This window comes from Nomascus leucogenys, chromosome 12, assembly GCF_006542625.1.
Source record: "Nomascus leucogenys isolate Asia chromosome 12, Asia_NLE_v1, whole genome shotgun sequence".
Lineage (NCBI taxonomy): Eukaryota > Metazoa > Chordata > Mammalia > Primates > Hylobatidae > Nomascus > Nomascus leucogenys.
The window spans coordinates 49,428,570-49,450,226 of NC_044392.1; the positions used below are offsets into that span (position 1 = coordinate 49,428,570).

The window sequence follows — 21,657 nt, forward strand, 5'->3', positions numbered from 1 at the left end:
TGCTCCCGCCTTCCACCCTCCGCCCTCCTCCCTCCCCTGGGCCCTGCTCCCTGCCCTCCTGGGCAGCCAGGGCAGCCAGGACGGCACCAAGGGAGCTGCCCCATGGACAGGGCCCCACAGAGACAGCACCGAGCCTCACGGGGTAAGAGGCCCATGGCCCTGCCTGCAGGTGGAAGAGACTGCCGGAGGTTCAGAAGAGGGCAGAAATGGCAAGAGACTGGGCAAGAAGTGAGGAGGGGAGGGAGGGACAAGAGTGCAGAGGAGAAAGCCCTGGGTTGGCAGGGAGGGAAACTGGAGGAGAAACAGGAGGAGGGGCTAGGGTGATGACAGAGGAGAAGAAATTGCAAAAGGAGAGAAACAGGAAAGAAAGGGAGAAGCGGGAGAAGGAAGGAACAGGTTGGAGGGTAGATGGGGAGGGAAGAGCCAAGTCAGGGGAGCCAGATCTAGACCCAGCGAGGGGTCAGAATGTGGACAGGCCCTCCCAGGTGTGGGCCTGCCCCAGGAGGCACAGGGACACTGCTTCCTTGATCTGGCCAGGACCCCAGACAGCAGTGGCCGGGAGGCTGGCTGCTCCACCTTCCGTTCATTCACCAGTGGAGAAACCTGTCTTTTAAGGAGTGACAGACTTGGGGAGTGTGGCAGGGGGAACCACACCCTGTCAGCTGCCCACGACCATGTAGCCTGGTCCTTTCCTCGCCACTCACCCAGGGGTGTGGGATTTCATCTCTGCAGAGAATGTGGGGCACTGGGCCATCAGCAGGGAAGGACAGAATGTCAGGCCGTCCTTGGCCCCACCCATGGTCCAAGTCAGGAACCCCCTCAGAGCAGGATCCCAGGGCCATAGGCTTGGTCAGCTGTGAGCATGGAGGAGGAAAGTTTGAGGGCCAGAGCCACCAAGCTCCAGGGCCACCTGATGGAGGAAGAACTGGCTGCCTGGGTGAGCAAGGGGAGCACCCCCACCACAGGACTGCTCTGAGGTGCAAGGCTACAGGCCAGGAGCCGGTGCCACGTCAGGGAGGAAGATGGGTGGGGCCAGGCAGGAGCAAGGGGAGGTGGGCGGGGCTGGGTGGGGCCTTGCCACCTCGGGGCAGTCTTTTCTCCTCCCTCACCCCAGCAGAGCCCAGGCCATGAGGACACTCGCCTCCACACAGCCCAGTGACCATGGCCTGCCAGTGGGGAGCATCTCCCGGGCAGAAGGGCATTGTGTGTGTGTGTGTGTGTGTGTGTGTGTGTGTGTGTGTGTGTGTGTGTATGTGTGTGTGTGTGTATGTGTGTGTGTGTGTCGGGTGTCAAGACTGAACAGCAGAAGGAAAAAAATAACAGAACAGAGTCAGAGGTTAGGGAAGCTATAGAGGGTGTAGGGCATGGTTGAAGCACTTTCTGAGACAAAAGACTGGCCCTGTGCTCTGTGATGAGCTGCTATGTGGATGTAGGAAATGGGCCAAGGTCTGGCAGGGGAATCCTCTTTCCAGGGGCTCCCTGGCTAGGTGTTTCATAGATGCTAACTGCATGAATGGGTGACACCCCCCCACCAACCACGCTCCAGCTAAGGCCCTCCCCTCAAGGGCTGCTCCTCCTGGAGGTCTGAGTATCCGTGTGACCCCATCCACCCACTCATGCTCCCTACTGCCCAGTCTCCACCCAGACCCGGCCACGCAGCAGCAGCAGAGAAGGGATGCCTTCCTCTTCAGGCTGGTAGGCCAGGGAAGCCTGGCCCATGGAAGCCAGAGAGGGGTCTGTGTTTGTAGCTCTCCCCTCCTCTTCCTCCAAACATCCTCTCCCCCTACTCCCAACCCCCACATCTCTGAAGCCCTGGTGTTTTCAGGCATAGATAAGCAACCAAGAGATTTCAGTCCCACAGAGATTTAACTCTGGCTGTAGGATATTTCTTGTGCACCTCCAATGAAATTGCAAGGTGAATAAGACCGACACCTCTGGAAATTACAAGGTGAATAAGACCGACACAGTCCCTGCCTTCACAGGGCTTTACAATTTGGCAGGGAAGACCCATTTCATAGACAATGACACAATTACAGCAGTTAGGTGACAGTTGGTGACATGGTGAGTGCCAGGAAATAAAATGCAAGGAGCTAAATGTGTCAGCACAAGGGCAGGGGAAGGGGGTGTGTGTGGCTTCTCCAAGGAAGAGACATAATCAGAGACCTGAGGGAGAAAGAGAAGTTGGCTAGATTAAGGGGTACAGGAGGGACGGGCATTCTAGGCAAGGAGCAGCTTGGGGGAGTCCCAGAGGCAGTGAGGAGCCTGACACTTCTGGGTACCTGGAAGAGGGCCAGTGTGGCCCAAGGGCAGAGGAGGAGAGAGGGACAGTGCAGGGGGTGGCCTGCCTGCCCTTCAGACGCCAGGCTCTGAGGGAAGGAGTGCGGCAATGGGATCCTAGGAGTGGGGGAAGTGTCTCAGCCCCTCATGGTCTTCAACCTTTGACGTCAACCCCCTCTCTTGTCTTTACAGAGCTGCTGGCTGCAAAGAAGACCCACACCTGTGAGTAGGGGGTCCGGGGCAAGAAAATGGCTGGGGCATAATGAGATGTAGAATAATTCAGCAAGTGATCTGTGGGGGGACTGAGGTTGGACAGAGGTGGAGGAGTCAGGAAGAGATGGCAGGCAACAGGAAAGCAAGGGGAGGTGCGAGGAAACCACAGATCAGGGCAATGGGAGGAGATGAGGAAGAAGCCTGAAGCATGAAAGGAAACACTGTAAAGAAACCAGGAAAGAACAAAGGAAAAGGGAACCACCTTGTGAAAAAAGGCGAGGAGAGATGCTGGACAGAGGCAGGGAGATGGGAGGGGGTGGGGGCCGACTGCCAGGCCCGGGAAGGAAGGAGATAGAGGTAGGGGGGCATGCAGAGGCGGGGTGGCCTCAGGAACTCAGCGCTGCTGCCAAGGGAGACAGGGAGCCTGCACCAGGCTTTTTTTTTTTTTTTTTTTTTAAGACGGAGTCTCGCACTGTCGCCTGGGCTGGAGAACAATGGCACAATCTCAGCTCACTGCAACCTCCACCTCCCAGGTTCAAGCAATTCTCCTGCCTCAGCCTCTCGAGTAGCTGGGACTACAGGCACCCATGACCACGCCTGGCTAATTTTTGTATTTTTAATAGAGACGGGGGGTGTCACCATGTTGGTCAGGCTGGTCTCAAACTCTTGACCTTGTGATCCACCCCCCTCAGTCTCCCAAAGTGCTGAGATTACAGGCATGGGCCACCGTGCCCAGCCTGCACCAAGCTTTATGGTGCTGAGCCAGGTTTGGTGTTCATCTCTGTGGTTAACACATCCTGAGGTGTGAACAAGCCTGGAGCCAGCCTGTGCAGGACTAGAGAGCAGGAGAGCTTTATCTCTGTAGGAAACAGAATGGACAGGGGCACTCTGTGTCCTGGGGCCCTGAAAGCCAGACTACAGCAGGTAAGAAGGGCACTGGAGCTCAGAGAGGACTTCCCAGTGGACGCTAGTGAATAAGCATCGTCTCTAGGGACCACTCAGCACATCAGCTCTCCTCTCCTAGTTTGCGGCAAAGGCTAGTCCCCCAGAGAATGCACACAGTCCCAAAGCTATGCCCATCAGGGCTATGTGTGCCCTTCTGTGAGCATGGGTCCCTGAATCGAGAGGATCCCTCCAGGGTAGGAGTGGCCACACCATTTCTCCGTAGCCGTCCCTTGACTGCCTTGCCAGTTCCTCCTGAGAGCTCACTGCCATCTCGCCCACTGCCAAAATTGTCTAGAGCCTCCCTGTTCCAAGTAGAGACATCTCAGAGAGCAAAGCATTGCCCTTCTCCCTGAGCTGGGCAGTTCAGGGCTGAGGGCCATCCAGGATGCTACCTCCTCCTGGGTGGGGGTTGCTTTGCTCAGCATAATCCTGATCAGTGTCTCGCCTGCCCTTAGCCACAGGGCCCCACGGAAATGCTGAGCAGGGCCCCGGGAGGAAAGCGGGTCAGGGAGTGACGCGGGTGAGCTGGGGGAGGGGGGTCACGGACCATATGTGGGTGGGGGGAGTAGGGGGACTTTTGGAGCAGCAGGAACTGGGAGAGGTCAAACCCTATTCCTACCCTTAACCTCTGACCTCAGAAACCTCAGCCAGGACTATACCTCCTTATCCCTTTCCCAACCCACCGGTCCTCATGTCCCCACCCCAAGAGTGTCGTCCTGAGGATCCAGGCTGACAGCCTCTCCCCCACTCCACAGCCCAGCTCCTGAAGCCCCAGGAAGGCCCAGGAAGGCAAGGAAAGGCCTGTGCCTGGATGAGAGGGTCTAGAGTCCCAGCAAGATCAGACACCTCTCAGGAGTTTGCCCCACAGAATCCAGGAGACATTAAGGCCTCCCCCGGGCCGAGAGACTCTGAAAATTGGCTCCTGAATTGAGACAACCCCAAGATGGGGGTCCAAGATGGGGAACCCAGGGGAACTCCCCAGACCAAGAGGGAGCCTGAATACTGAGGGGCCCTGAAGAGGGACTCTCAAAGCCAACATACCCCACAGAGCACCTAAGAAGCTGAGAAGGTCTCTGGAATTGTTTGGCCCCTCCCCCAGGCCAAAAAACACTCCAGAGAGACTCATATACCCAGGCTGAGACACCCTCAAAAGCAGACTTGAACCAGAGAAACCCTCCCATCCTTCAAGTGGGATCCGAAGCCAATCTGCCTGGGCTTGAATCCTGACTCTGCGACTTACTAGCTGTGTAACCTTGGGCTAGTTACTTAACCTCTCTGTGTCTCACTTTCCTCCTCGAAATGAGGATAATGGTAGCTACTTCACAAAGTTTTTTTCTTTTTTCTTTTTGAGACAGTCTTACTCAGTTGCCCAGGCTGTAGTGCAGTGGCATTATCTCAGCTCACTGCAAACTCCGCCTCCCAGGTTCAAGCAATTCTCCTGCCTCAGCCTCCCGAGTAGCTGGGACTGCAGGCGCTCGCCACCATGCCTGCCTAATTTTTGTATTTTTAGTAGAGATGGGGTTTCACCATGTTGGCCAGGCTGGTCTCGAACTCCTAACCTCAGGTGATCCACCCGCCTCGGCCTCCCAAAGTGCTGGGATTACAGGCGTGAGCCACCGCCCCTGGCCCACATAAAGTATTTTGTGAGGATTAGATAATCCACATAAAACATTGAGAACCATTTCTGACACACAATAGTAAGCACTATTATTATGATTATGAGTATGATGATGGTGATGATGATCATTATCTACACTCCAATTTCAGCAGTTTGGCTCCTAAGGAAATTTCTGATTTCCTTCTGTGGATTGTGGGTATTTGCCTGGTGATTATTACTGCTTCTATCATTTCCATGTATTCCCTAGCGCAAGATATATGTGGTGTCTGCAGGGAGGAGCGTGGGCATGGGGGTGGTGGGACAGCCCCCCAGGCTGCACCACAGTGGGTATGGCTGTTGGCAGTCCACAGGGTGTCAGGTGGCAACATGCCACCACCCCAGGCAGACATCCTGTGACTTACCTCTGAAAACATCCCTGTCCCTGAAGTCACCTGGCAAAGAGGGTCAGGCTTGGAAGGTCCTCAGGGGTAGCAGGAGTAGAAACCTGGCCTCAGGCTCGTGTGAGCTCCATTCCGGCTCCCCAGCCAGAACTACCCTGGCGGGTGGAAACAGCTTTTACCGCGTGTGGCTGTCGCATGTGGTTTTGGAATTTTCCAACGCCCCCTACGATTGGCTGCCCCTCCCCTCACACCGTGCCCCAGGCCCAGATTGGCCACGTGGGGCGCCTGTCATCCTACTCACTGCACCCCTTGGGGGTGGGGTGGGGGGTTGTCACTTGGCCACCTGTGTGGTGCAGAGCTTAAACCCCCCAGCCCAGAAGCACTGGGGGAGAGAGCTAGGTGCAGAGCTTCAGGCTAAGGCGCTGCTGAGAGGGCCTCGCACCGCCTCTGCCGCCAGCTGCACCCCACTCCTGGACCACCCCCTGCTGAGAAGGACAGGGAGCCAAGGCCGGCAGAGCCAAGGCTCAGTCATGAGAAGTAAGTGAATGGGGCCACCTGGGGGCGGGGGAGCCTGGACCCTGTCGTCACCCCTCTGGAAAGGAGGATGTCTTGGGAACAGTGTGAGCAAAGCTGAGTGCTCCTTCCTGGCAGGGTGCGTCCTGGTCAAGGTCAAGATCTGTTGGGAGTTGGGTGGAGCAGCTGGGGAGTCCTGCTGGCCAGGCAGCTCCCTGACAGCAGCAATGGTTAGAGGACTGTTGAGGAATTCCTGAGTTCCAAAAAGAACCTCCAAGAGTATCTGAGGTATCCAGGCCCCTCATTTTACAAAAAGACTGACAGCCAAGGAGGCTGCGTACTTCACCCAACGTTACACAGCTGGTATCTGATGGGGGCTGGTAATTACTAGGGGCCCTGAACGCACTCTCCTGGCTCTTGTTACAGTGTTTCCCTCTGTGCCTCCAGCCTGCTTGTGAGTAAAAGGAGGCCAGAGCAGTTGCTGTGCTCTGAAGCAACAGGACGGCGAGGGTCAACTGAGGTTGGCAGGCAGCAGGGCACAGAATCCCCACATCCAGGCCTCAAAGCCACCAGGCTTTCTGCCCAATCCAGGGACATGAGGACTATGTGGAATCCAGTCAGGGTGCACCGGGGCACATGCCTGCGTGTGTGTGCATGTGTGTGTGTGTGCGTGTGTGTGTGGGGGGGTGTGTGCGCGTGTGTGTGGGGTGTGTGTGCGTGTGTGTGTGCGCGTGTGTGTGTGGGATGTGTGTGTGGGGTGTGTGTGTGGGGTGTGTGTGTGGGGGTGTGTGTGTGCGCGTGTGTGTGTGCGTGTGTGGGGGTGTGTGTGTGTGTGTGCGTGTGGGGAGGGTGTGCGTGTGTGGGGTGTGTGTGTGTGTGTGTGTGTGTGTGTGGTTCTCCAGGGTCAGTCACCTATTTGATGGGGGAAGCAAGGCAATGGAGATGAGATTGGAAAGACCTCAGTCTCACTCTTTTCCTGGCTTGGAGCCTGGGCCAACAGTTGGTGGGCAGATGTCTGGGGTTCCTGTGCCTTCCAGCAAAGCAAGGGTGGGCAACCTCAGGAAGTCCCCTGTACTTGTTGTGAAGGGAAGCCAGGGAAGCCAGAGAAGCTCTCAGAGCACAAGGTAAAGGAGGAAAAAGGAAGCCCCATGCCCCTATGGCTGAGGCCTGAGGCAGCCCCAGCTTCAACCTGGGGTCTTCCCACAAGCCACAGAAGGGAGGCCGTATTGAGTCCTGGAAAGACCCCTGGACTGACAGTGTAAGACCAGGCACTTATGCCGCCTGTCACTGGCTAGCTGTATAGACTTAGACAAGCCAAGTCACTGGGCCCTGGTCTACCATCCGCAAAACAAGGGAGCTGAATTTTAAGATAGAACAACAAAACCAACTATGGAGAGTCTCCCAGTTCCAAAGGCCCAGGGCCAAGAGAGAGCTCAGTGCCCTGAGGCGGGCATCCCCAAGGTGATGAAGGAGACTCAGCTCTCCCAGAGATTAGAAGGAAGGGAAACCAAGGAAAGAAAAGAATTCCACTTCTGTGATGGGGACTGAGGCCACAGTGCAGGCATATGAGCTGGGGTGGATAAGGAGGGCTGGAGAGAAGAGCCAACAGCTTCTACACAGAGGAAAGGGCCCCTTGGAGCTTCAGTTTCCCTTCTAGCTTCTCTCTATTAGCAGCAAATGCTGGCAGACTGGTCTTCCCAGAGATGGCGCCTAATGAGCAAATCAACCCTGGGATGAAATGACTAGGTGTGCTTCTAGCCCAGCAGTGGGGCAGGAGTCCCCAGCAGGGGCTGAGGGAGACACTTGTCCAGCTCTCCATTATTCCCACCCCCACCCCACACACAGCCCCACCCAGGCTGGGAGGTAGGAGACAGGGCCTCCTCCAACGAGGGGGTCAGTGCCACTGGTCCTTCTCACTTGGACATTTACAGGTATCTCATAGCCCCAAGTTATCTGACCCCAATGAGTGCCAACCACCACCAGCCCCTCCAACCACCGATGTCGAGAGTCAAAGCACATGGGGCTTGGGACTGTGACACACCCAGAGACCAAGGGCCCGACAAAAGGAGCAGAAACAGATTAAGAAATAAGGAGAGATGCAGAGGCCCAACTGAAAGGGCAGGTTTCTGGAACACCTGGGGAGAGAGTAATGTCCAGCTGGAGGTGTGGATAGAGAAACACCAATAGAGCCAAATGCATGGAGGTGCGGCCGGGCACGGTGGCTCATGCCTGTAATCCCACTTTGGGAGGCTGAGGCTTGAGGCCAGGAGTTTGAGACCAGCCTGGGCAACAAAGTGAGCCCCTGTCCCTACAAAAAAAATTTTTTTAATTAGCTGGGCATGGTGGCATGTACCTGTAGTCCCAGCTACTCAGGAGACAGAGGCAGGAGGATCATTTGAGCCCAGGAGTTCAAGGCTGCAGTGAGCTATGATCAATGTCATGGCACCCTAGCCTAGGTGACAGAGCAAGACCCTGTCTCTTAAACAAACAAACAAACATGAAGGTATGAAGCCCAGAAACAGAGCTGGAGTGCAGAAGATCACGAGGCACATAGACACAGGGAGAGGTGGAGAGAAAAGATAACTGGCAGTAAAGGGAAGACAGGGAGACACAGGGTCTAGGAAAGCGGTAAGGGGGAAGTAGGGTGGCTCTGACAAGGATGGCACCAGCGCCCTGCCATCCGACCTGCTGCTGTCAAGTGGAGATAATGTGTCTGTCTATACACCAAAGAGACTCCCAGCCAGCCAGACGGAGGGTAGCCCAGACATCTTCCCCTAAGGGCATGGCCAGCATGGCGCCAATAGGCACTCAGGCCCTGGCATTTGGCCTGGATGGGGAGGTGGGAGGCTGAGGGGTGCGAGGTCACTGTCTATGAGCTGATCTTTCTTAGGTTTGGTCATGATCATGAGGAACAGTGGGCCAGAAAGGACTCCAAGTCCCCAGGGTACATAGATATCACCCTGAGAGCCCAGGGCCATCTTAGGACTCCGTGAAGGGCTTCTTCCTTCCTTGCATCACTCCAGCACACTTCTCTTTCCCCGTCTTCCCATTCCTAACAGAAATACCAAACCACCGAGCCCAAGGTGCTAGACTCTGAAAAGACCCAGCTTGTCCCAGCACAATGAAAATATTCGGTCCCTACTAAGGGCTCCTCCCCGTCCCCTGCCTCTGTGCTGCTGACTTAAACTAACAGGAAACAGGACTTTCTAAGGGCTAAGGTCTCTCCCAGGCAGGCAGCCCAAGGCCTTTGCTCCTGTTCCCATATAGCTAGTCCTTTCGGAGGTCTCACCTCCACGCCTGCTGCTGCAGTGCAGCCCCTTCCCTGGGGCCCTGAGGCTCAGAAAGAATGGAGATGTCTATTTTGGGGGAGGGACAGTAACAAGGCAGGGCCTCAGGGTCAGAGCCAAGGTCTTTCTGGGTCCACTACCCTCCCTGAGCAGCAAAGGTGCTCTGGGATGGGGGACAGATGGCCCTGAAGGCAGGGAAGGCGCTGATGGTGACGTCTGGGCTCCCACTCGCCAGAGCTTCCTCCTAGTGATTCATCCCCTCCCCCATTCACTAGTTGTTTTCACTCGCCTTTCTCCAGTCCCAGACTGCGGGGGTGGCGGAGGCACCAGGAGGGGGTTTCGGCTGGCTGGCTGGCTGTCATTCATGGCTTTTCAAAACCCCAGACTCTCCCTCGCCCACCTGAGTTTTAGCTTCACTATTTTCTCAGCCCTAGGATCTGGGTGTTTCAGCAGAAAATTCTCACCAGGAGCTGCGATGAGGGCCTTGGCCTGGGCTGGGGGTAGTGTTCACCAGGTAGAACCGCTTCTCCCCCAGGCCCCACCCAGCCCTCCCACTCCTGCTCCCCTGTGGTGGCACCCACCACCTTGGTTTCCAGCTTTGCAGAAGCTGGGGGAACTAAGAGCTGAGAAAGGAGGGAGGCTGGTGACAGGTTGGGGTGTGCAAGGGACCGCTGACCAGAGCTGTGGTCTCGGTGGGGATTGAGACAGAGAGTTCTGGCTGTGGGGAGAGGAGGAGCTCAAGCTAAGGAAAGAGATGCATTCCTCTTTCTCACTCATTCATTCATTCTGCAAAGAGAGGCATACCAAGATGTATGGAAACCTAGTCTATACCCTAAAGGGGCTGTGGTGTTCCCGAGGAGTCCCCGGGAACCCTGTTGGGATATATAAGTCGTCCCACTTGGCCTTAGAGAAAGGGGTAGGGCAGGAGGAGGCTGGGACCTCAGAGGAAGAGTTGGGACAGAGGGAATAATATCTCTTGGGATCTTTATACAAACAGGAGTCCTGGCTTTAGTTCTGTGGGTTTCCTCTGTGAATTCTGTTCCTAGACCACCACACTCACCTCACACTTTTTTCCCTACAGCCAAATAACCATGTCCTCTACCCAGGTCTCCAATGTGCATTTGGGTGTCTTATCCTCATAAAGTATGTAGCTTAAGGCTTGAGGGCACTGGCTGCAGAATTACAGAGATCTAGGTTCAAATGCTGGATCTGCCACTTCTGGCCATGTGACCTTAGTCAAGCTGCTTATTCTCTCTAGGCCTCAGTCTGTAAGATGAGGATGATACTAGCAGGGCCTACTTCACAGGGTTGTTGTGATCATTAAATGAAAGTGCATGTAAAGCCTGGCACAGAGTAAGAATTCAGCCAATGCTTATGTCTATCATTATCCTTTCTCCTTAGTCAGTATCCACTGGGGAAAAGGGAGAGAGAAAGAGGAGAGGAAAAGGCCCATCTCTAGATTGACGAGGCACCAGGAGGAGGAGATGAGGACCCCGGGGTTTCTCTGTGTGAACCCATTCTCTACCATGATGGTGGGGGGTGGTGGTTCTGGGGTTTGAGGGGAGAGATCCCCCTGGGTTGCAGCCCCTCCCCTGCTCCTACCACTTCCTCTCTGTGGCATAGGGCACCTGGACAGGGCCCAGGGTTGGCTTCCTAAGCTGGCACAGGGCCAGGCTCTGGAAGTACTCAAAGCACTATCACTGAATCTCGCAGCTGTGAGAGGCTCGATTAGAGGAGGATGGAGGACTTTGCCTCTACCGTATTTCCCCTCATAGCAGGAGCTACTAGGATGCTCCTGGGGGTACTTCAGTCTCTAAAGCAATCCAGAGGAGATTCAGTTTCTTTTTCTAGTATTGTCTCGGAATGAAGTTTTAGAGGTCACACTGGATGGCAGAAAAGATACAAGAATGAGCTCAGGAAAAGATCGCCAACCCCAGCCCCACTCCCTGGAAGGAGCAGCCTGGCAAAAAGACAGGAATAGGGATTAAGTTCTTATTACTCAAAGTATAGGCTGAAGACCAGTAAGCTTAGGCACCAACTAAGAGCTGACCAAAGTGCAGAATCTTGAGCCCCACCTCAGATCCCCAAGTAATCTTGTTTGAGATGCAAAAAGCCATAGTCATTCAGTTATTAGATGACTTAAGGAGCTGGCGGGTGCATTTGGGCATTTGTCTCTCCTTTTGGAAGCATGTGGAATTGGAGTTTTCTTTTGGAGAAAGCTCTCTCTCAGGAGAGAGCTACAGTGAGAGAGCTGTAGGTGAGATCAAAGATCTTTCCAAGACAGCAGGTGAAGGTAGAGTTAGGGCTGCCATGGGAGCAGTGGTGCAGGGGCTGGCTCGAGGTTCCTGACCTTTGCTTGGCTCTAGTTCCTGGCACTGGCAGGCCCTTAGATGGTAAGTTCCTGGCAGGCCTGGCTCCTGGGCAACAGTTTGAGTAATCCTGTGATTACTCAGCTCCTTCTCCCCAATCTGAGTTCCCACCACCTGCTGCTTCAGGGACGTGTCTCCCAGGGGTAGCTTTTGAAGGTGAGTTATCATCAGAGATGTTTTCAGCTCCTCTCACCAACCCCCAAGTCTACCAGCCCCCTTCCCATTCTCCCCCACCCCTTCTGTACAAGTAACACATACCCTCATGTACACAGCACTGGTACTTTCTTTCTGAGGTTTGGGTGGATGGCATTGAAGGGAGTGCAGGTGGCAGGGGAAGGAGGGGGGAGCAGGACTAGAGGGCCTGAAGTGCTGAGAGGGCCATGGGTTGGGCAAAGGCCAGGATACAAGCGTGGATTTTCTGTGTTTCAATGTTTCCGCAGCCGTCTCTCCATCCCTAGATCTATGTCTCTGTTTTTCCTGGTCCCAAACCTCTTGGTCTCTCCAGCTCAGTGAGGCTAGGGGGTCTGACATTCTAGCTCAGAGTCTTTGGCCTTGTGTGCCTGTCTCACTGGGTACTTCTGTCTTGGACTGGGAGGATTGAGGATGGGCTGACCAGGTGGCTGGAGTCCAAGGCTGTGGTGTCCCCCAAACATGGGTATCTGCGAAGGGGGTCCTTGACTGGCCACATCTTCCTATGAGAAGGTCAAGGTCTTGGTGACACTGTTGTGAGGTTCCTAGGGCCAGGAGCAGCAGTGGGTCAAGCATGGGGCAGGGAGATGTGTCTGGGGTCACCCATGTGGTCAGCACACACACGCACGCGGATGTGGCTCTTGGAGAAGGGAAGAGGCAGGGAGGCCTGTGGTTGACTGCTGGGCCAGAGCCCGAGTTCCCACTGTGGCTTGGCCTAATCTCCCTCCCGCTTACTTTTTTGGGTGGCCCATGTTGGTTTCTCCCGTCTCTGGTCTTAGGCCAGTAAAAAGAGAGATGCCACAGTGTTGGACGGGGAGGTGTTGGGCAAGAACAGAGTCCACAGGGCCCGAGTGCTCCTCTCAGCCTTGCCAGGCCCACTGGGCTTCTCAGCCTGACCTTTGCTCAGGAGTAACTTGAATACACAGTGCTTTCCATGGGTGATATCATTTCATTACTCTCTGTTACCTACAATCACCCCATGGACAGGCAATAATACTTTTATCCAGATCTTGCTGACAAGAAAACGCAGGTCTAGAGGGAGAATCTAAGTGACTAGAAGTAAGGGGGCCCCCACATTTTCTGCCCCTGTTCCAGACACCCAGTGCCCTCTTATTCTCTCTTCCCCTCCATGCATTAAAATCTGCTCTTAATTTACTGGAAAGAATCTGGAAAACTCACTTACTACCTGGTCCTGGGGGGACCACAGCTTACAGTGTGAGCACTGGAAGCTTGCTGCTGGGCAGGCACGTGTGGCTGGGGGTTGGGTGAGGAATTGAGTGCTAACGAAGGGATTTCAGATACCCATGTGCCCTGTCCCCGTCGGAGGCAACTACTGCCTCTGACTCACCTCAAGTCTGGCCTGAGGGATGATGGTTTAAGAGTGATGGAAATAATATTTTGGGGAATGGCGGGCAAGCCATGGTCTCCCTGCCCACTTCACATCATCAGGCCCGATATGTGACCAGTGTCCAGGCCAGGGACTGGAGGTGAGCTCACAGCAATGTGCATTCGCCCTCCAGAGAGGCTGCCACTTCTTTTGCCCCTTTGGTGGGAGACATGTCATAGATTAAAAGGGGCTCTGGCCGTTCTCTTTACTCTTCTGGCCTGTCCTGCCCCAGGACTCCCCACTCAGAGGGGAGGCAGCAGGTCAGTGATGGTGGAAAAGAGACCCATGTGCTCTGGGAAATGCTAAAAACACCTACAGTAACCAGGGATCCCAAGCTTTGCCCAGCTACCTTTCAATGAAGAGCTGGGAGAAGGCCTCCTGTGGTCCCACAGAGCTCATCAGAGAGTTGTGGGCATTGACAGGACCAGGGCAAAGCAGAGATGAGCCTAGGGCCAGCAGCAAACCACAGGGGTGGGGAAGCAGGTACAGGTTACAGTGAGTTCGGTGGGAGAGAGAACCTGGGGTCCTAGTGCCCCATGAGCAGACGCTAACATACAAATATGCACGTGTGGACGCAGGAGCAACCAGATATGTCGTAGGCTCACAAATGACACGTACTTTTCATGCATATGCACACGCACAAGCACACCTTCAAACATGCCCACTGAAATGTGTACCCCAAAAGACAGGTACACAGAACAGCATAATGGAAAGCTCAGGGGAACTGGGATGTAGACCCAGCTCTTAGGCAAACTAGCCTATGACCCTGGCCCAACCGCCTTGCCTTATCTGGCTTAGTCCTTCATCGGTAAATGAAGAGGTTGAATGAGATGGTCTCTAGTCTCAGCCATTTTTTTTTTTTTTTTTTTGAGGCGGAGTCTCCCTCTGTCGCCCAGGCAGGAGTGCAGTGGCGCGATCTCGGCTCACTGCAAGCTCCACCTCCCGGGTTCACGCCATTCTCCTGCCTCAGCCTCTCCGAGTAGCTGGGACTACAGGCGCCCGCCACCACGCCCGGCAAATTTTTTTTTTGTATTTTTAGTAGAGACGCGGTTTCACCATGGTCTCGATCTCCTGACCTCGTGATCCGCCCGCCTCGGCCTCCCAAAGTGCTGGGATTACAAGCGTGAGCCACCGCGCCCGGCCAGTCTCAGCCACTTTTAACATTGATGATTCATGTTCACACAAATGGATACAGATACCCTTGTACAAACATAAGTGTTCACACTCAGACACACGGATGTACACAAAGCCACACTCTCTCTGCTCTGGGGCCAAGAGCCTAAGAACCTTTCTTTCTGGCTAATTCTGGCTAATTCTTTCCCTAGGCTCTCAGGCATCCAGCAGAGCTGGGGTGTTGAGCCCCAGTTTCCTGGGCTCCTCCCTGCCACCCCCTCACCCCGTCTGTATATAGCACCTCCCTGAGCCTTCACTGTCTGGCTGGGAAGGACTGGCATCTCTGCCTATCTCCCACCCCCTGTGTACCACATCTTCCTGCTATACCCTACACTCTGCCCATGGGAGCTGAGCCCCAGTGGGGGAGGGAGGCACAGAGAAAACCCCTTGGGCGGGAAGCAGGTGTTGTGAGGCAGTGAGGAGTCCTATGTCCCAAGGCGGGAGGGAGGCAACTGGAGCTTTTCAACTCGAAGGGCTGAGCAGGTGGCCCCTCTGCAGCTGCTTTCTCTGCCTCCATAGCACTGATACAACTCCCGGCTGCCCCTCGACACTCCCCTCCTCTGTGAAACAAATGCAGCTTCCTCACACCCTTTGCTGAGAAGCATTTGGCATTTCACTTCCCCTTCCATTTTGCAAGAGGGAAACAGCAAGCTGGAGCTGGTTGGAGAAGTAGGGGAAGCACCAGGTACCTGTATCTGCAGCCCAGGTACATGGTGGTTGAATGCAGAAAAGGCTCCTGGGCTGACCTACTTCTCTTTCTCTCTTCCAGCACAAATTGAAGTGATCCCTTGCAAAATCTGTGGGGACAAGTCGTCTGGGATCCACTATGGGGTTATCACCTGTGAGGGGTGCAAGGTGAGTCGTAGGCATGTGTATGCATGCATGTGTGCGTGTGCATACACAAGCACACACACACACACACACACACACACAGCGTCTCCTTAGAGATAAACAAGGGGCTTAATGGCCTTTGTTCTGACTCCAGGGATGATCTCCTGGGCAGCCAGGAAAATGCCTGAGTAGTGCCTCCCTGCAGGGCCCTCGACACTGGCAGGGCCCTGTCTTAAGCTGGGGAAATGACTACAGGATAAATTGCAATTACACAAATAGATGGAGGAGAGAGAAAACTGACAGGTCGTGGGATGTAGAAAACCTGCCAGAGCTTGTGGGCTGGAGGCCTTTGTGAGTGAGCTGGGCCTGACCAGGATAAGCAGTCTTGCCCTCCACCTGCTTTCCCCAGGGCTTCTTCCGCCGGAGCCAGCGCTGTAATGCGGCCTACTCCTGCACCCGTCAGCAGAACTGCCCCATCGACCGCACCAGCCGAAACCGATGCCAGCACTGCCGCCTGCAGAAATGCCTGGCGCTGGGCATGTCCCGAGATGGTGAGGCCAAGTCGACAGCCCCCTGGGGTTTTTTTTGGTGTCTCCAGAGGGGCAGCCTGGCCTGCTGAGCTAGACAAGGCTTAACCTGCAAGACTGCCCGTCCTCTGGTCTGCTCTCCATTCCTCCCCCTTACAACCCCTTGTCTCCTCCCCTGCAGGGATGGATGGGTCACCCCCATCAAAATTCTTTGGAGCCCCCAACCTTAGGCTTTGCTAGAACAAAGCTCCTCTTTCCAAGGTCCCATACCTCTTCATCTCTTCTTACTTGGAACGAATTCTCCTCACTCTGCTTCCCTCTGGCCCAGCTCCCATGCAGCTCTGGCACCTTCCCCTGCTACCCTGTTGCTGTAGTTCTAGCTCTATCTCCTTTCCTAGTTCCCCATTCCCATAGTTGGACACAGGACTGTAGCCAGGAATGGAAACAGAATTGGCCGGAGAACAACCAGAGGGTGGTCACGGGGGAGGGCTGGTGTTCCTGGTGCCTTATCCACCCTCCTCACCCACCACCTCCTCACCAGTCCCCCTGCACACCTCCACCACCACAGAAGGAGCCTAGGGTGGAGCTGGGGGGGCATGAGGTGATGAGGAGCCAGAAGGAGCCTGTCAGCAGTTTTCAGTGCCCAAAATAACAAAGCAAAAGGAAGCACGCAGGGGTGCAAAGGGGCAGGCGGGGCGAGGGGCTGTGCCCCCACACCTGGGAGGGGTGGCGGGGGGAGTAAAAAGGCAGGAAAGAGAGAGCAGAAGAGGATGTTCAGAAACAAGCCGCGGAGCCCGGGTTGGGCTGTGGTGAGTATCTAGGTCACCAGGGAGCCTGCAGGCCTGACCACAGGGAGACCTGTGTTCTCAGCTCTCCTCTTCCTCCGACCCTCCCAAAAAGGCGAGGTGACCCCAATACAGCTTGAGGCCCTCTGCTCGACCACCCCCAGCCCCAATATCTGGAGGCCAGAATCCCCAGCCTAGACTCGTTGCTTGAATTCTGCCATGATTCAAATCTGATCTAGAACTTAGAAGATTTTGCTTAGCAGATTGAAATGGCAGGCTGGACAGACCCCAGAAGCAAACAAGAGTGAGAGGTGGATGGGGTCTTGAGCATAAATTCCCTAAAGGCGAGAGAAGCTGTGCTTGGAGTCAGCCATTCAGAGAGCAGCAAGTTAATCCTTTAATGACCAAATGCCTGCTGACCCTGCCCTGTGCCATGTTCTCCTGCCTCATAAACCCCTGGTCCCTGGACCTCTTTCAGCTGTCAAGTTCGGCCGCATGTCCAAGAAGCAGAGGGACAGCCTGCATGCAGAAGTGCAGAAACAGCTGCAGCAGCGGCAACAGCAGCAACAGGAACCAGTGGTCAAGACCCCTCCAGCAGGGGCCCAAGGAGCAGATACCCTCACCTACACCTTGGGGCTCCCAGACAGGCAGCTGCCCCTGGGCTCCTCGCCTGACCTGCCTGAGGCTTCTGCCTGTCCCCCTGGCCTCCTGAGAGCCTCAGGCTCTGGGCCCTTATATTCTAACGGCTTGGCCAAGGCAGGGCTCAATGGAGCCTCATGCCACCTTGAATACAGCCCTGAGCGGGGCAAGGCTGAGGGCAGAGAGAGCTTCCATAGCACAGGCAGCCAGCCGACCCCTGACCGATGTGGACTTCGTTTTGAGGAACACAGGCATCCTGGGCTTGGGGAACTGGGACAGGGCCCAGACAGCTACGGCAGCCCCAGTTTCCACAGCACACTGGAGGCACCCTATGCCTCCCTGACAGAGATAGGTGAGCAGCTGGGGAGGTGGAGAGGGTGGTAGAGATGAGGGAGGGGTTTCCACCAGCACCCCATATCAATCAAACATGCGCCTGAGGGAATTGAGGGGTCCGGACGAGGGGTGGAGGGAGGAGGCAGAGCAGGATAGGCCAGGCTGAGAAGTGCCCCTGCGTGGGTACGGGTAGGAGCTGGCTGAGATCAAGCCATGCCTTCCTTCTCCGGCCCCAGAGCACCTGGTGCAGAGCGTCTGCAAGTCCTACAGGGAGACATGCCAGCTGCGGCTGGAGGACCTGCTGCGGCAGCGCTCCAACATCTTCTCCCGGGAGGAAGTGACTGGCTACCAGAGGAAGGTGAGGCCAGGAGACCTGCAGGAAGGGAACACATCCCACCCCCACGGGGAGAGTTCAGAGATGGCTACCTGCACACACCTGGGTCCTGGGGCAGGGCGGGACATCACAGACACAGGCTGGCCAACAAGCATGTGCACACCGTCTATGCACAGGCTACACCCCAGCAGATGGATGAGCGCTTTTCCTTAGTTCTTGCCTATTAAAATTGTACCTGGCCTTCATCCTACCTCCTCTACCATGCAGACCTTGGTGTACCCTCCTTCCTCCTCTTCCATCAACAATAACAATAATCAGAACCCTGATTACCATTTGTTAAACACCACTTCTCTGCCAGGCATTGTGCTAAACGCTTTATGTAAATTATCCTCAGTCCCTACCACAACCAACCTATGAGGGTGGCATTTATTCCTATTTTTAACAGACAGAAACTGAGCCTAGAGGGGTTAATAGATTTCCTCAAGGTCACAAAGTGGTGGAACCAAAGTCGAATTCAGATTCATCAGGCTCCAAAGTTTATGCTGCCTTTTCGATTACACTCTCATGATACCACCTGCTCTAAACACACTCGTTTGGCACTTCACATTTGCTTCTCTAGGTTATTGAGACCTTGAGCATAACCTTTGTGGGGGAAGGGGCAGCAGTATGTCCTGTTCACCTCAACAAGATGTACCTTGTTGGAGGGCAAAGCTGTATCTCATGCTTTTTTGATTCCCTCACAGCAACTAACTCGGTGTCAGCAGCCGGTGGGTGCTCAGTGTGTGGGACTCACTGGCAGGAATCTGTGCATTTGTGCTAAGACCAGCCTTTTGAAAATGCTAGTTGAGAACATAGGAGTTCAGAGCCTACCCCTTGCAGTTTATTAGGTGGGGCTCCAGGGCTCAGGAGGATCACAGGGCCACACAGAGCGCTACAGCGGGACCCTCCTCCCTCCCTGCAGTCCATGTGGGAGATGTGGGAACGCTGTGCCCACCACCTCACCGAGGCCATTCAGTACGTGGTGGAGTTTGCCAAGAGGCTTTCAGGCTTTATGGAGCTCTGCCAGAATGACCAGATTGTGCTTCTCAAAGCAGGTGCCCAGGGATGGGTGGGTAGGCCTGGGGGCAAGGGGACAGAGCACGGCACGGGGCAGAGCCAAGTGGAGGGAGGTGGCTTAAGGAAATCAGGGGGACAGAGTCAGATCTGGCTTTGCTTGACACTGTCCCTGCATCTTCTCTCCCCACTGCCCAGGAGCAATGGAAGTGGTGCTGGTTAGGATGTGCCGGGCCTACAATGCTGACAACCGCACGGTCTTTTTTGAAGGCAAATACGGTGGCATGGAGCTGTTCCGAGCCTTGGGTGAGGGGCAGGGAGAAATGAGAGAGAAGATTCTGATGCCAACCCCAGGCAAAGCTTTGTGACCCAGGGCACCCTCTTTTCAGGGCGAATTGCCCCCTCTGCTCTAAACACCATAAGGGCGGTGTCCTCGGGCACCATCACTCCAGCCACTGTCTCACTTTTCTCATTTCCACTCCATCAGGCTGCAGCGAGCTCATCAGCTCCATCTTTGACTTCTCCCACTCCCTAAGTGCCTTGCACTTTTCCGAGGACGAGATTGCCCTCTACACAGCCCTTGTTCTCATCAATGCCCGTGAGTGTCGCTGGGCTTGGGTGAAGGACATTCAGGTGGCAGGGGCATGGCAGATATCGAAGAAGAGTCTAGACCTTCGGATGTGGTTAAATCTGGGAAATTGCTTTAAATAGCAGAATGAGCCCTACTCAGTATTGCTATAAAATAAAATGAGTTAAAATAAAGATTCAGAGGATGCTCAGAGAGGGACAAGAGCAGCATAAGGTGGGGTTGTGGGAAGTGGGGAGAAATGAGGTTGAGAGGAAATGAGCCACTTTCCTGACGGAAATGTGTCTGTTAGTCTGTGGCAGTGATTTCATTGTAGCACCCATCAGAATCACCTGGGGAGCTTTAAAAACTATTGCTGCCTGGGTCCCACTTCCAGAGATTCCAGTGTACATGTGCTCCGTGACTTATGATGGGGTTATGTCCCAATAAACCTATCAGAAGTTGAAAATATGGTAAGTTGAAACTGCATTTAACACGCCTAACCTACTGAATGTCATAGCTTAGACTAGCCTACCTTAAATGTGCTCAGAATGCTTACATTAGCCGACAGTCTGGCAAAAGCATATAACACAAAGCCTATTTTATAATAAAGTGTTGAATAGCTCATGTAATTTATTGAATATGGTTCTAAAAGTGAACAGCAGAATGGTTGCATGGGTATTCAAAGTATGGTTTCTACTGAATGCAAATGGCTTTCTCACCAACATAAAATCAAAAAATAGTAAGTCAAATCATCATAAGACTGGGACCATCTGTAATTGATCAGGGGTGTGCTGAATTTTAACAGCCACGCCCAGGCCACCAAGATTAAGAATCACTGCTCTGTGTGAACTAATTTTAAGGCTGTATGCCTATAATGGGAAGACTCTGGATATCCTATCCATTCCCCTGGCATGGAGTAGCTGGGCTGAGCCAGCTGAATGCTAAATATTCAGAGAACCTAGGGAAGTGGGTCAAGCTGCTAACCTGAGTTTGCAGATCGAGACTATCAGTCTGCTGGCTCTGCCAGTGAGTGGACACCTAAATATGCCCCTCAAACTAGAAGATAAAAACTTTAAAGATGACTTCTGGGTATTTTATAGAATCAGGGCAAAAGTTAGTCACAGATTGCTGCAAGCCCCCTGGTGCAGGCCTGGGCACCTTCAGGAAGGCCACCTCCTATCAGGAGCCTTTTTCGTACATGGGAGAGCTCTTTTCCAACTCTTGTTCCCCTTATGACAGAATCCTAGTGCCTAGCATTGAATGAGCTATGTGGAATATCAGGTTACCAGGGAGAAGGTAGCTTGGAGTCAGGAGATCAGAAATTCTCATACCTTTCATCTCTTCCCAGTTTTCCTTGTAGACAGCTAGCCAAGCCCAATGTCCCAGAGCTTACCATTATCAAACCAAGGCACACACATGCACGCGCTCAGCTGAGAAGACCTCTATCCAGCACAGATGTCCAAAAAGATACACCCTTTTGTTGGGAGTTAATGTCCATGTTCTTTCTTGTTCTCATTACGGTCCCACCCCCTCCTCCAGACCGGCCAGGGCTCCAAGAGAAAAGGAAAGTAGAACAGCTGCAGTACAATCTGGAGCTGGCCTTTCATCATCATCTCTGCAAGACTCATCGCCAAAGTATCCTGGCAAAGGTAGGAGCAGTCCCTGGGGTAGAAGAGGCCAGGCCCATCGCCAGCTCTGTGACATCAGAGTTTGCGAGGGCCGGGGTCTGTGGGTACAGAGGAGGGAGTGCGGAAGTACCACGCTGTGTTTGAGAGCTTGCATCAGCCGTGGGAACTAAGGGAATGAACAGCTACTTCCATGTGCATAAAGACTGGAAAGTTAGAGGGCCTGGAACTGGGAGGGACCTCCAGGGAACAATTCAGTTTAATATAGCCAGCACTTACCCAGCACCTGCTTGTACAAGGCACTGTGGAAAGATACAGAGATTTGGTTGCTGCCCCCACCAAGAGATTTTAATCTGGTATGAAGAAGAGATCGGTGTATCACTAACTCACACAAAGTAGAATGTGGTATGTGATATAATAATAATGCAATTAACAGAGTGCTTTTGCTGACATGCTTTCTCATCCTCATGGCAACCCAGTCAATAGGACGGGTGTTCAAATCTCCCTATGTAGCAGCCGGGCGCAGTGGCTCACACCTGTAATCCCAACACTTTGGGAGGCCGAGGTGGGTGGATCACCTGAGGTCAGGAGTTCAAGATCAGCCTGACTAA

The 21,657-nt window shown here is 54.2% G+C and overlaps 1 protein-coding gene across 2 annotated transcripts in view; it reads left to right on the forward strand.

Annotated features, from left to right (window-relative positions):
- Window positions 1-21,657, forward strand: part of RORC (RAR related orphan receptor C) — a 27,084-nt gene continuing 5,427 nt past the window's right edge. For both annotated transcript variants that reach the window (XM_030824515.1, XM_030824514.1), the window contains exons 1-10: window positions 1-142; window positions 2,470-2,499; window positions 15,121-15,206; window positions 15,592-15,733; window positions 16,973-17,485; window positions 17,703-17,824; window positions 18,762-18,894; window positions 19,052-19,159; window positions 19,341-19,451; window positions 20,961-21,070. In XM_030824515.1, the coding sequence (XP_030680375.1) occupies window positions 103-142; window positions 2,470-2,499; window positions 15,121-15,206; window positions 15,592-15,733; window positions 16,973-17,485; window positions 17,703-17,824; window positions 18,762-18,894; window positions 19,052-19,159; window positions 19,341-19,451; window positions 20,961-21,070 (1,395 nt within the window). In that variant the 5' untranslated portion in view covers window positions 1-102. The remainder of the gene's footprint in view (window positions 143-2,469; window positions 2,500-15,120; window positions 15,207-15,591; window positions 15,734-16,972; window positions 17,486-17,702; window positions 17,825-18,761; window positions 18,895-19,051; window positions 19,160-19,340; window positions 19,452-20,960; window positions 21,071-21,657) is intronic.